The 15,352-nt window shown below is 39.8% G+C and overlaps 1 protein-coding gene across 8 annotated transcripts in view; it reads right to left on the bottom strand.

The window, feature by feature from the left end:
* Positions 1-15,352, bottom strand: part of LOC118359263 (zinc finger protein 177-like) — a 72,825-nt gene that overhangs the window by 2,348 nt on the left and 55,125 nt on the right. Inside the window, exons 1-2 of one of the 8 annotated variants that reach the window (XM_035737690.2) lie at positions 8,564-8,857; positions 237-284 (exon numbers count right to left, since the gene is read on the bottom strand). The exons of 3 other annotated variants lie outside the window; for them this stretch is intronic. In XM_035737690.2, coding sequence (XP_035593583.1) covers positions 237-284; positions 8,564-8,747 — 232 coding nt within the window. In that variant the 5' untranslated portion in view covers positions 8,748-8,857. Of the gene's footprint in view, positions 1-236; positions 285-374; positions 3,902-7,469; positions 7,493-8,027; positions 8,494-8,563; positions 8,858-15,352 lie in introns of those variants that run through there. 4 more of the 8 variants (XM_035737694.2, XM_035737692.2, XM_035737691.2 and 1 more) reach the window with 4 other exon arrangements.

The following is a 15,352-nucleotide window of genomic DNA, read 5'->3' as shown; positions in this document are numbered from 1 at the left end:
CTGTTTACAGTTGCGCACTGTAAATGTAGCCACCAGTTCTAAGGACGCACAAAGTTACTTATTTTCAAGCTCATTTTCTGTCTCATGGGATATGGGTTGCGTTTTACATGAATACTTTACTATGCTACCGCATTTAGCCCTCCATTCAGCCATGACAATTGTATGCTATTTTCCCAACTTCAAATAGCGATTAGCCTACAGCTGTGCACCAACACTGATCAATGAAAAATACTCACCAGAAAGTTCAAAAAACAGAATCAGTTCTATGATGGTGAACATCTCAGCTGAAAAAAAACCATTATTCAAATAGTGAAATAATTTCAAATTCCCATCCCTAGTTAATGGGGAATTAATGTTACACAGAAAATGCTTACTATTCAGAGGATTGCACTGTAAAGGTCTGCAACATCTGCCTCTGGATCTCACCATCCCTACAAAGTGGTTATCAATCAGAGCCCTAATAAAGGTGCTTGTCAAACCTGATAGATCAACGTCATCACAAAATGCAGCCTAAAAATAACATGAATTAGCCAATAACTCCTTCAGATAAAGGCCTATGCAACTCCTGTTGAGCACATCATTTGATCATATGCTGAGGGTATAAAACTGTTCAACTTGAGCCAACAGTGATTTAGCCACAACTTTTGAACATGGTGCCATTCTTTAAAAAAATATTATGGTTAGAAGGGCAATGGGTCATTTAAAAAAATGTTGAAATGCAAGAAATTAGTTATAAGTGGCAGAAATTTGAGTTGCGATGAGTGTCCACCAACGACATCGAGTCGGTTAGAATCTATACTTGAAAATGTCCATTCTTTAATTATTTCTTTGTACCTATGTTTGCCGTATAGCTGCAAGCTTTTCTTTGGGTGCTGAAATCTGTATGTTTATTTTTAGAGTTTTACCCGACCTCTGCCAAGGGAGGCTTTGTTTCTTAATGGAGAAAGAGCTGCAACGATGCTTTCTTTTTAGCAAGGGACACAAAAAATTTAAACATCTAAAAAACTATAGATTCCAAATCCAACTGACAACTCTAACAATCAGGACAAGCACAAGTAGGTAGTAAAAGCTTTAAATAACATTGGATTATGGGTGCGCAGTTTAAAAGTCAGGGTCTAAATTTACTGAGAATTAGAAAAGTAGAATAGGTGCAATTAAAAATTAAATAAATATTGTTATGTCAGTCAATTAGCCCATGTTTTAGCTGGCTTGACTAATTTACCAATCTAAACTTGTGGTAATCATGGTTAAATTACCGACTGGGGAGCCACCATTGATTTTGTTATTCACTGTCACTCAATACCATAACCAAAAACATTGCACACATTTCTCACCACCCTATGGCAAAATGTGTAGAATTTAAGGAAATTAGCTGTAAAACTGCAAATTGTTCTCTATGCCATATGGCAAGATTAGTAGAATTGCAGTAAATTAACAAAAAAACAAAAAAATTCTCTGTTGCCTGTATACTTTTCTCAAAAAAGTCTGGGGGCATGCCCCCAGAACCCCGTAGCAAAGTGTGTCTCACCCCTAGGATTTCACATTTTGGGGAATATATGGGAAATAACGGAAATATATGCAAATATTAACACAATTGAAATGCTTTTTACTTTGGATAGATTTACCATATCATATGGAGACAAAAACAAACATTTTACCTTATCATAAGTAGACAAATTTGCAAATGATGATTAAATCCTTCCAATATAAAAAAATACAAATCATTTTAGTTACGAAATTGAACTTTAATAAAATTATATGGGATGATTTCACTGAACGATGAAAAGGGAAGATTGAATGATCCCCAATGATCCATCGCATCTCCCAAAACGTTTTCAACATACATCTGTAAAATGATGTCTAGAAACTAAAGCTTTGGTTGTCTTCCTCTCAAGCTTCACATGTCTTCTCCCTGGACCTCAATGTCCACCTCTTGACCATCAGACTCTGAGGCCTCATCTTCACTGTCACTTTCCATTTTGTATTGGTCAGCCTGTTGCGTGTTTTGGTGTGTGTGTTCGCAAACAAGGGCCAGTTGTGCTCTGAGGCGGCTGATGTTGGTGGGATTTGGAGGATGGAGGCAACAGGGAAAAAAGCCTCAGATCCACAAAGTCCCTTCCACCAAGTGGCTGATGAGGTATGTTGGCATGACTGCCATATTGCATCTCCATCCCAAAGCCTTTGCTTGGAAGTGTACTTTGCCAGACTGCCAAGAACCTTGCCCTCATCCAGGCGGCAATACACGGTAGTGATGACACCATAGGCCTTGTTGATCTCTGCACCAGACAGGATGCTCTTGCCAGCATTGGGTCCAATATGTATACTGCAGCTTTTATGGGCTTCAGGCAGAAGTCTTCATGTTTTTGATGTATTTCAGAACTGCAGTTTCCTCTGCTTGGAGCAACAGTGAAGGGCAGTACAGATTTCTTCTCTTAAATCTAAACATCAGACAGGATGGCATTGTCTCCCTCAATCCATGCAATGGCTACTTCTATAGGTTTCAGGAGGATCCTCTTGATGGGGCTGTCCATATCAGCAGACTGTGATATGGCCATTTCTTGGAGAGACTCGTTACCCTCCAGGAGACTGTCAAACATGATGACAACACCACCCCAAAAGGTGTTGCTGGGCAGCTTCAATGTGGTAATCTTATCTTCTCACTTTTTATCTTATTTAACTAGGCAAGTCAGTTAATAACTATTATTTACAATGATGGCCTAGGAACAGTGGGTTAACTGCCTTGTCCAGGGGCAGAACAACAGATTTTTACCTTGTCAGCTCAGGGATTCGATCCTGCAACCTTTCGGTTATTAGTCCAAGGCTCTAACCACTAGGCTACCTGCCGCCCCCTCACTTTGCTTGGTGAGGTAGAATGCTGCTATAACTTGATGACACTTCATATACCTAACCATTTCCTTGGCTCTCTTGTAGGGTGTATCCATTGTTTTCAGTGCCATGATGTCCTTGAGGAGCACATTCAATACATGAGCAGCACAGCCAATGGGTGTGATGTGAGGGTAGGACTCCTCCACTTTAGACCAAGCAGCCTTCATGTTCACTGCATTGTCTGTCACCAGTGCAAATACCTTCTGTGGTCCAAGGTCATTGATGACTGCCTTCAGCTGGTCTGGTTGAGGGGTGGAGATGTAGTTAATTATTCATTGCCAACGACCATTTGACCACCCATCAGAGATGATTGCAATACTGTCTGCTCTCTCTAAGATTTGCTTGACCTTCACTTAAACTCTATATCCAGCAAATGAGTAGATGAGGGGTGTATGCTGGGCGAAGAACATCTCTTCTAATACACATTGCCTGTGAGCATCAGAGGTGAACCAGTTGCATACACAGCTCGAGCAAGACATTCATCAGCATTTCTGACTACGTTCATCCATTGAGTTAAAAAAAATCTGATTCCAGGAGGACCATGAGCTGTTGCTATCAATAAGGTGTCTGATTCATAATTTTCACCTTGAATAGAAGAGGGACTTTTGTCAGAGGTTGCTTGTTGTGAGCGCTGAGGGAACTTTATGCACTTGGCCAGATGATTCTGCATCTTTGTTGCATTCTTCACACATGATTTGTCACAATATTAGCAAATGTACACAGCTTTTCCTTCTACATTAGCTGCAGTGAAATGGCTCCACACATCAGATAGGGGCCGTGGCATTTTCCTGTAAAGATTAAGAATTTTTTTTTTTTTAAACAAAATACAATTCCATATACAGATAAATAGTTAAGCAGGTAGATTAAACTCCTTTGTTTTAAAATGAAACATGTATGGAATAGAAGTCAACCGATTAATCAGGGCTGATTTCAAGTTTTCATAACAAATCGGTAAATCTGCCTTTTAGGACCCGATTACATTGCAATCCACGAGGAGACGGCATGGCGGCTGACCACCTGTTACGCAGGTGGTTAGTGCAGCATCAAAAGGACCTTGTGGCTGCAAGGAGCCAAGGTAAGTTGCTAGCTAGCATTAAACTTATATTATAAAAAACAATCAATCAATCTTCACATAACATGTTACGTGTGCTCCCTCTCCGGCCTCTAGGTCCCCAGGCTGCTCGTTATGGTGCACGCCTGTCACTATCGTTAACACGCACTGCGCGTCAGACTCACCTGGACTCCATCACCTCCCTGATTACCATCCCTATATATGTCACTTCCTTTGGTTCCTTCCCCAGGCGTTATTGTTTCTGTTCTTGTGTCAGTTCTGTGTGTTGTTCATGTTTCTTATTTTTTGTATTGTTGTGTTTAGTTCTTAAAACACTCACTCCCTGAACTTGCTTCCCGACTCTCAACGCACGTCGTTACAAATCACTAGTTAACTACACATGGTTGATGATATTACTAGGTTAACTAGCTTGTCCTGCGTTGCATATAATCAATGTGGTGCCTGTTAATTTATCATCGAATCAAAGCCTACTTCAACTTTGCCAAACGGGAGATGATTTAACAAAAGCACATTAGCAAAAAATGCAATCGTTGCACAAATGTACTTAACCATAAACATCAATGCCTTTCTTAAAATCAATAGACAGAAGTATATATTTTTTAAACTTGCATATTTAGTTAAAGTTAGCAGGCAATATTAACTAAAACAGCGCTGTTTATGACTTCAAGCCTATCAACTCCCGAGATTAGGTTGGCAATAATAAAGTGCCTATAAGAACATCCAATAGCAAAAGGTATATGAAATACAAATGGTATCGAGATAAATAGTCGACACGTCATATTTCCTATAATAACTACAACCTAAAACTTAACTGGGAATATTGAAGACTCATGTTAAAAGGAACCATCAGCTTTCATATGTTCTGAGCAAGTTAGGACAAATTCTTATTTACAATGACGCCTACCCCGGACAACGCTGGGCCAATTGTGCGCCGCCCTATGGGACTCCCAATCACGGCCGGATATGATGCAGTCTGGATTCGAACCAGGTACTGCAGTGTGTTAGACCACTGCGCCAGTCGGGAGCCCAAATGTGTATTGTATGTTGACATTGACATGTGGCTTTCGGATTTACAATATAAATATAAAGACTCGTATTTCACTTACCAGTTTAAGGTCATGTTAGCGTCCTCTCCTTTAGCTGTTGTCTATGACACTTTCCCGGTAGATTTATGCTAGAATATCGTCCAAAATCTGTATACCTGGACTTTCATTTAGCTTTTCCAGTATTAGTAGCCATATTGTAAGTTCAACATTTGCAAAACAATTTTCATAACTCACAGATATGCAAGAATATGTCGAAGCAGGTTACGCATAAATGTCCAAACAGAACTAGCCTCCTGGCGCGCTAGGTTAGCTGAAAGTTTGTGCGCCAGACAAAGGGTTTCCACTAGAGGTCGACCGATTAATCGGAATGGCCGATTTAATTAGGGCCGATTTCAAGTTTTCATAACAATCAGAAATCTGTATTTTTGGTCGCCGATTTGTTTTACACCTTTATTTAACTAGGCAAGTCAGTTATTAAAGAACACATTCTTACTTTCAATGACTGCCTAGGAACAGTGGGTTAACTCCCGTATTCAGGGGCAGAACGACAGATTTTTACCTTGTCAGCTCTGGGATTCAATCTTGCAACCTTACGGTTAACTAGTCCAACGCTCTAACCACCTGCCTCTCATTGCACTCCACGAGGAGCCTACCTGTTACGCAAATGCAGTAGAAGCCAAGGTAAGTTGCTAGCTAGCATTAAACTTATCTTAAACAATCAATCATAATCACTAGTTAACTACACATGGTTGATATTACTAGTTATTCTAGCATGTCCTTCATTGCATATAATCGATGCAACGCTGGGGGATGATTTAACAAAAGCGCATTTGCGGGAAAACAAACAATCGTTGCAAGACTGTAGCTAACCATAAACACCAATGCCTTTCTTAAAATCAATACATGAAGTATATATTTTTTAAACCTGCATATTTATCTAAAATAAAACCAGGTTAGCAGGCAATATTAACCAGGTGAAATTGTGTCACTTCTCTTGCGTTCATTCATTGTCAGGGTACATGCAATAGTTTGGCCAGCCTGGCTCATTGCGAACTAATTTGCCAGAATTTTACGTAATTATGACATACATTGAAGGTTGTACAATGTAACAAGAATATTTAGACTTAGGTTGCCTCCCGTTTTATATAATATACTGAACGGTTCCGTATTTCACTGAAATAATAAACATTTTGTTTTCGAAATAATAGTTTCCGGATTCGACCATATTAATGACCAAAGGCTCATATTTCTGTGTGTTATGTTATAATTAGGTCTATGATTTGATATTTGATAGAGCAGTCTGACTGAGCGATGGTAGGCAGCAGCAGGCTCGTAAGCATTCATTCAAACAGCACTTTCGTGCATTTTGCCAGCAGCTCTTCACAAGCACAGCGCTGTTTATGACTTCAAGCATATCAGCCTAATGGCTGGTGTAACCGATGTGAAATGGCTAGCGGGGTGCGCGCTAATAGTGTTTCAAATGTCACTCGCTCTGAGACTTGGAGTAGTTATTCCCCCGCGGCTTTTGTGGAGCGATGGGTAACGCTGCTTCCAGTGTGGCTGTTGTCGATGTGTTCCTGGTTCGAGCCCAGGTAGGGGCGAGGAGAGGGACAGAAGCTATACTGTTACACTGGCAATACTAAAGTGCCTATAAGAACATCCAACAGTCAAAGGTATATGAAATACAAATGGTATAGCGAGAAATAGTCCTATAAATACTATATTAACTACAACCTAAAACCTCAACTTGGAATATTGAAGTCTCATGTTAAAAGGAACCACCAACGTTCCTTGCTCATGTTCTGAGCAAGGAACTCAAGTTTTTTTACATGGCACATATTGCACTTTTACAACACTTTGTTTTTGCATTATTTAAACCAAATCGAACATGTTTCATTATTTATGAGGCTAAATGGATTTTTATTGATGTATTAAGGTAAAATAAGTGTTCATTCAGTATTGTTGTAATTGTCATTACTACAAATAAATAAATATAAATTGGCCGATTTAGTCGGTATCGGCTTTTTTTGGTCCTCCAATTATCGATATTGGGTGTTAAAATCATAATTGGTCGACCTCTAGTTTCCACATAGCCAATGAGTATGAGAGTATCTAGCTAGCTTGGTTTCAAAACGATAGGTGGTCATTTGAAAGATTAGTCAATCAAGGGAACACAGCCCGTATCATATAGCCATGATGCCTTCCTAGCTAAAATTGATTTCCCAGTGGATTGACTGAATGCAGACTGATCTAGCAAAGGTTGGTTACTTTTTCACTTGTGAGGAATAAATACGAATGTAATTTGACTGGTTGAAACAACGTTTAGCGTTCGATTTTCAGATTTATTTCTTTGCAAGTTGAACAAGTGGAAATACAAAATAGTGCATACTATATGGATTTTATCTCTGGGACCCTTAGGATGACAAATCAGAGCAAGATTTCAGAATGTAAAGTAAATATTTTACCTTCATATGTGAATGTATCAAACCTGTTGCGGTGAAAAAAGTGTTTTGTTTTAATGCACTCTCAAACAAAAGCATGGCATTTTTTCGCTGCAATAGCTACTGTAAATTGGACAATGCAGTTAGGAATTGCAGTTCCTCAAGAACTTTAGCTTTCTGCCCATATAAGACACATGTTCACACATTATGCTAATTGTGTAACGTCTGTCCCGTAGACGGAACATCGATCCCTACATATTGAACAAATTATTTTCTACCTTCAGTCTGACTTCTACTAAAACTCCATATCTAACTGGGTGATCTATAAATCATGGGATTTATGTCAGTTGCTAGGTTCTAGCAGGTGAATGATTCATTTTCTAATGATTATGCTAGCTAGCTAGTTGTGGCTCCATACAGAATTAAGCTTTAAATAGTTTGTTTTCGGAAGCTAGCGTCAGACTACAACGTAAGAGTTAAACTCTTTAACAACAATGACTTGGACAATTGCTTTCAAACACCTATTACAAAGTAGAAAATAGCTTGTTTACCTATCCATAAAAGAAAGACATTTAAACTTACCGGCAATAACTAACAGCTGGGCTTCTGTGATGGACATTGTGCAAGTAGTCGCAGTTGTAACCTAGTGATACACGTCGTGATTGACAGGTGGTTGCGCCAGACAACACACCCCGTCCCGTGTGAGCTGTCACCAACCAACCAGTGTAGAGTATACTGGTCTATCAAAAACCTCATCTGATTGGTTAAAAGAAACAGGTCTCTCTCTGCCAAAATTCTGTGCGTGCGAAATTGACATGTGCAGGTGTACAGATGCAATTATTGCTTGCAAATATTATGTTACACGTTTGCGAATCATAGGTTGCAAATGCCATTACAACCCCATTTTCACAACTCATCAGTTACACGTTTGAGAACGTGTTTACAACTACTGTACAGAGGATTATTTCATGTTGACAACTCATCAGTTACCCTTTCAAATTGTGTTTACACTATAAAACCATTCTACACACTCACATCATTATGTCAATGATTTACCTCCATATATATGTCGCTATTGCGCCCCATAATTAGAAAGACGTATTGAGTAGCTAACAAACCTGCTCTGTGTAGCTTTAACGTTATATCAGGCTCAGGTTGAAGAACAATGTCGAGCAGCCTCTGTAGACGGACAACTTCCTCCTGATACTCTGCTATCGTTTTTTCAACGACCCCGAATATCTCTTCAGCAGCAGCTGTTAATCTCTCGTTGAGAAAAACCCTCAACAACTGTATTTTAAACATTTTTAGATAATGCAAGTGGAGTATTCACGAGATAGCAAGCGGTGTTGTTTTCATCACGTGGCACGGCATGAAAGACAAAAGCATCCTGTAGTTTATCGCAGTCTCGTCAGCAACACTATAGTAAAGTACTTCTGGGTCACGGAATTTCTCAAAATAAAAGTCTTCCACATAATAGTAGAAACGTGTCAATAACCTGTGATTATAAATGATATGAAAAATAATTGTCTAAACATTAATGATTCATATTTGTTCATATTTAAGTCACGTGTGCATTAAAATGGGGTTTTAAAACATGTTCCAAAGTCATATCACTGTACATGGAATGCATATCGGCTTATAAAGCAACTATTCTGGGTTCCACAGCAAAAAGATATTGTAGCTAATACTCAGAAGGGTCTGTAGAATATAAACTCAGCAAAAAAACTTACATTCCTTTTTCCTATCAAAGATAATTTGTAAAAATCCAAATAACTTCACAGATCTTCATTGTAAAGGGTTTAAACACTGTTTCCCATGCTTGTTCAATGAACCATAAACAATTAATGAACATGCATCTGTGGAACGGTCGTTAAGACACTCACAGCTTACAGACGGTAGGCAATTAAGGTCACAGTTATGAAAACTTAGGACACTGAAAAGGCCTTTCTATTGAAAAACACCAAAAGAAAGATGCCCAGGGTCCCTGTTCAGCTGCGTGAACGTGCCTTAGGCATGCTGCAAGGAGGCTTAAGGACTGCAGATGGGGCCAGGGCAATAAATTACAATGTCCATACTGTGAAATGCCTAAGACAGAGCTACAGGGAGACAGGACAGACAGCTGATCGTCCTCTTATAGTGGCAGACCACATGTAACAACTCCTGCATAGGATCGGTACATCCGAACATCACACCTGCGGGACAGATACAGGATGGCAACAACAACTTACCCGAGTTACACCAGGAACGCACAATCACTCCATCAGTGCTCAGACTGTCCTCAATAGGCTAGGCTAGACTGAGGGCTTGTAGGCCTGTTGTAAAGGCAGGTCCTCACCAGACATCACCAGCAACAACGTCGCCTATGGGCACCAACCCACCGTCGCTGGACCAGACAGGACTGGCAAAAAGTGATCTTCACTGACGAGTCACGGTTTTGTCTCACCAGGGGTGATGGTCGGATTCGCATTTATCGTCGAAGGAATGAGCGTTACACCGAGGCCTGTACTCTGGGGCGGGATCGATTTGGAGGTGGAGGGTCTGTCATGGTCTGGGGCAGTGTGTCACAGCATAATTGGACTGAGCTTGTTGTCATTGCAGGCAATCTCAATGCTGTCCGTTACAGGGAAGACATCCTCCTCCCTCATGTGGTACCCTTCCTGCAGGCTCATCCTGACATGACCCTCCAGCATGACAGTGCCATCAGTCATACTGCTCGTTCTGCGTGTGATTTCCTGCAAGACAGGAATGTTAGTGTTCTGCCATGGCTAGCAAAGAGCCCGGATCTCAATCCCATTGAGCACGTTTGGGACCTGTTGGATCGGAGGGTGAGGGCTAGGGCCATTCCCCCCAGAAATGTCCGGGAACTTGCAGGTCCCTTGGTGGAAGAGTGGGGTAACATCTCACAGCAAGAACTGGCAAATCTGGTGCAGTCCATGAGGAGATGCACTGACTGCTGTATTTAATGCAGCTGGTGGCCACACCAGATACTGACTTACTTTTGATTTTGACCCCCCCTCCCCCCCCCCTTTGTTCAGGGACACATTATTCCATTTATGTTAGTCACATGTCTGTGGAACTTGTTCAGTTTATGTCTCAGTTGTTGAATCTTGTTATGTTCATACAAGTATTTACACGTTAAGTTTGCTAACAATAAATACAGTTGACAGTGAGGATGTTTCTTTTTTTGCTGAGTTTATATATGATGTCATTTCATGGGCCTCTGAATAACACAGTGTTGCTGGCCTTTTACTCCATCCATTCCATCAGCGACAATGTGAATTACTGTATATGGAATACTTATTGGCTTATAGAGCAAGAACTGTTCTGGGTGCCACAGTAAAAGTATTGTAGGGAATACTCATAAGGGTCTGTGCCTTCAGAAAGTATTCATACCCCTTGACTTATTCTACATTTTGTTGTTACAGCCTGAATTCAAAATGGATTACATGTATTTATTTTTCGCACCCACCTACACACAATACCCCATTACATTTACATAAGTATTCACACCCCTGAGTTAGAATAACCTTTGGCAGCGATTACAGCTGTGAGTTTTTCTGAGTAAGTCTAAGAGCTTTTCACACCTGCATTGTACAATATATGCACATTATTATTTTTTAAATTCATCTAGCTCTGTCAAGTTTGTTCTTTATCATTGCTCGACAGACATTTTAAAGTCTTGCCATCGATTTTCAATCCGATTTAAGTCGAAACTTTAACTAGGCCACTCAGGAACATTCGATGTTGTCTTGGTAAGCAACTCCAGTGTATATTTGGCCTTGTGTTTTAGGTTGTTGTCCTGCTGAAAGGTGGATTTGCCTTCCAGTGTCTATTGGAAAGCAGATTGAGTGAAAAAAAAAGAAAATGGACAGCAGACTGGACAAGGTTTTCCTCTAGGATTTTGTGTGTGCTTAGGTCTAGGGATATTCAATGACTCTTCCAATCTACCAATAGGTGCCTTTCTTTGCGAGGCATTGGAAAAACTGGTCTTTGTGGTTGAATGTGTGTTTGAAATTCACTGCTCGACTGAGGGACCTTACAGATAATTGTATGTGTGGGGTACAGAGATGAGGTAGTCAATTCAACATGTTTAACACTATTGTTGTCCATGCAACTTACTATGTGACTTGTTAAGCACATTTGTACTCCTGAACTGATATAGGCTTGCCATAACAAAGGGGTTGATACTTATTGACTCAATACATTTCAGGGTTTATTATAATTTATTTTATAAATATTTTATTACATAATTCCACTTCGACATTATGGGGCATTGTGTGTAAGCCAGTGACACAAAATCTCAATTTAATCCATTCGGAGTGTTGCTGGCATTTTACTCCATGCCATTGGACACTATATGGTACAAATATAGCACTGAACAGGATAAACGATTATCTGTGCCAATGTAAAAGTGAGGTGGGGAGTACTAAGTAGGGTCTGTAGAATCTATATATGGTATCATTTCTTGGGGGACTGATGTCTATATGCCCAGCAACACTTTCTACTCCACCCACTCAATTGGTCCTAAAGCAATACACTATAGGCCTATACACTGAGTATATAAAACATTAGGAACACCTGCTCTTTCCATAGCATAGACTGACCAGGTGAATCCAGGTAAAAGCTATATATATACCTTATTGATTTCACTTGTATACTCTATTTAAATTAGTGTATATGAAGGGGAGGAGACAGGTTAAAGAAGGATTTTTAAGCCTTGAGACCCAAAGTACATCCAGCCAACTTGACACAACTGTGGGAAGCATTGGAGTCAACATGGGCCAGCATCCTTGTGGAACGCTGTCGACACACCTTGTAGAGTCCATTAATTTTCTGGACCCCAATTCTCGGAGGTGCAAATAAGCCTTCTCATGAGTCCTTCTTTAACTACCTACCACTAATTTCTGAATTAACCCTCTCCCATTTGACAGGACATCAACGTAAACACACAATTATTTGAAGTGGTAAGCCTGAACCCTCCAAAACTTACATCATCTGACAAAACACATTTCAGTGAATCCTTGTTTATTTCGACGTCAATCTCTCCAGTTACATGCTGCTCACCTGATTCAGTTGTCATAGAGCTTACGATTTCCTCATCTGATATACCTCTACCACAACGTTCTGTCTCTAAGTGGTAGTATTCATTCCCAATATCTTGGGTGTCTGAAATTTGATTGGGCTGCACACTTGACACTCCATATGAACTCTTTTGCTACATCATGATGAAGATCAGAAGCAGGTTCTTTATCCTATAAAGAATGTATATTTTGCATATTAAATTGGCTGCTGCATAACTTAATGCATTGCCATTGAACTAGCATGGTGATCCCCCCCAAAAATGGTGTTAATTTTTGTTGTTGTGATTCTTAACTTTCTGGTCCTCCCCAACATCCCTGCCACCCCCATACAATTTAGATGTCATATTGGTGGTTCAACAGCATTATTTTCATGTATCATCTGTTGTGTTAAATTATTATGATCTATGCATTTATCAGTATTGTCAACTCCACAGTTAACTCTATCACCACAGACAACAGTGTCACTATCAGTACAGTCAACTCTTACTATAGCACTCGGTCCACCCTTTGCCTCCACCTGTCCCTCCACAGATATATTGACTTTTTTGGACAAATCAAAAAAGATTTTCAGGAAAGCCTTTGACTCGCTTCCTGAAGTGCCACAGCCATTGGTTAGGCAGCACAAAAAGTTTACATCAGCAAGAGCAGGGCAGGCCAGGCCAGGGCTCATGATTAAGATATGAATTGCAGTGTGTAATATTAGTCTAGCCTAGTTTTATTTACACCATCCCAGCAGTGAAAAAAACTTGTAAAGAAAGTACATTCTTTTTTTTGAGTAAGAACGTCAGACGCACAAATATCATACCCCCAAGACATGCTAACCTCACCATTACAATAACATGGGAGGTTAGCATTATATATCATACCCCCAAGACATGCTAACCTCTCACCATTACAATAACATGGGAGGTTAGCATTATATATCCTACCCCCAAGACATGCTAACCTCACCATTACAATAACATGGGAGGTTAGCATTATATATCATACCCCCAAGACATGCTAACCTCTCACCATTACAATAACATGGGAGGTTAGCATTATATATCCTACCCCCAAGACATGCTAACCTCTCACCATTACAATAACATGGGAGGTTAGCATTTTGGGGAGGATATAATATTTGTGCACCTGTAACTTTCTCACTCACCATTATTCACAATTCATTCAGAACGATCTGTAAGTGTTTAGAAACATATTATATTCTTATTTACAATAAAAGTGAGTCCAAAATCACAAAATACATGATTTACCATTAATTTCTATTGATCACCCAATAATCTGAAACACAACCAAAACAAACAACAAATGTATCCAACAAGTTTGTAGATTCACAAGCTTGATGTAATCATTGCGTGCTATGAATATAGGACCAAATACTAAACTTTTGACTACTTTAATACACATAAGTGAATTTGCCCAAATACTTTTGGTCTGCTAAAATGGAGGTTCTATGTACTGCTGTAATTTCCAAACGGTTCACCTGATATGGAAAATACCCTCAAATTAAATCTGACAGTCTGCACTTTAACGTCATAGTCATTGTACCATTTCAAAGTGCTGGAGTACAGAGCCAAAACAACAACAAATGTGTCACTGTCCCAATACTTTTGGAGCTCACTGTAGATTTTACAGACCCTAGTGCAGGGTCCCCCTGACCATCCCTGGGGTGGCAGGGTAGCCTAGTGGTTAGAGCGTTGGACTAGTAACCAAAAGGTTGCAAGATAGAATCTGAGCTGACAAGGTGAAAAATGTGTTGTTCTGCCCCTGAACGAGGCACTTAACCCACTAGGCTGTCATTGAAAATAAGAATTTGTTCTTAACTGACTTGTCTAGTTAAAAAAATAAATGTAATCAACCTGTCTAGTTATTGATCCCTGTCCTGGTGAGTAATCCTAACCACACTGTATTGCACTGAGACCAATGGAGTGTGTGGAGTAGAAAGTGTTTCCTGGGCATATAGACATCAGTCCCCCATGAAATAATACCATATATAGATTCTACAGATCTTACTAAGTACTTCCCAGACAGTTTTTACATCGGCACAAATAATAGTTGTTCCTGAATAGTTCTATATTTGTACCGTATAGTGACCAGGCACCCAATTCTAATCTGTTTGACCACAGCAAAAGGCCCCATGAAATTACACCATATAGATTCCCAATGCCCAATCCCACTTTTACATCAGCACATAGAATGTTTTTTCCTCTGTAAGACAATATGTCATTTATAGGCCTACAGTGTTTTTGCATTGGGACCAATGAAATGGGTGGAGTAGAAAGGGCTGCTGGCTATGTAGACCACGATTATCCAGGAAATACACCATATAGACTCTAGATCAATCGGGTCTGTAGAATGTTGTCTTCTTTACATTAGTTCTTAAGCTACAACCATTTCTCAATGTGCTCCACCTTATAATATTATTTATTTTATATGACGTAATAATTGTCTTTAGCTGAGAATGTTTGTTTTTTTACATTGTGCACTATGAAAAGTTGAAAAAAAATATTGATTTTGGAATATACACATAGCGTTTTACTACAGACTTTTATTTTGAAGGCAAAATCAGAAAACAGGAAGTATTAATTTTGCTACCTGGACACAAAGGTTGCTGCAATGCGCGCTCTTGGTGGCGCACGAGTAAACACTTGTTCCCTATCGCCACCTGCTGCTGGAGTGGAGTGTGAAAAGGTCAGTTAGGCTTCTGAGAATAGTCAGGGCGTTTGGGACCATTGAGCTATAAAATAAGGTCGGAACCCAGTGAGAAACCCGTCACTAGTTAACTTACCAAAACACAAAGTCTTTCTACACCTGTTACGTTAGGTT

Source organism: Oncorhynchus keta, chromosome 26 (assembly GCF_023373465.1).
Source record: "Oncorhynchus keta strain PuntledgeMale-10-30-2019 chromosome 26, Oket_V2, whole genome shotgun sequence".
NCBI lineage: Eukaryota > Metazoa > Chordata > Actinopteri > Salmoniformes > Salmonidae > Oncorhynchus > Oncorhynchus keta.
Note: the sequence above shows the minus strand (reverse complement) of the source record. Positions and strands in the feature narration are given on the sequence as shown.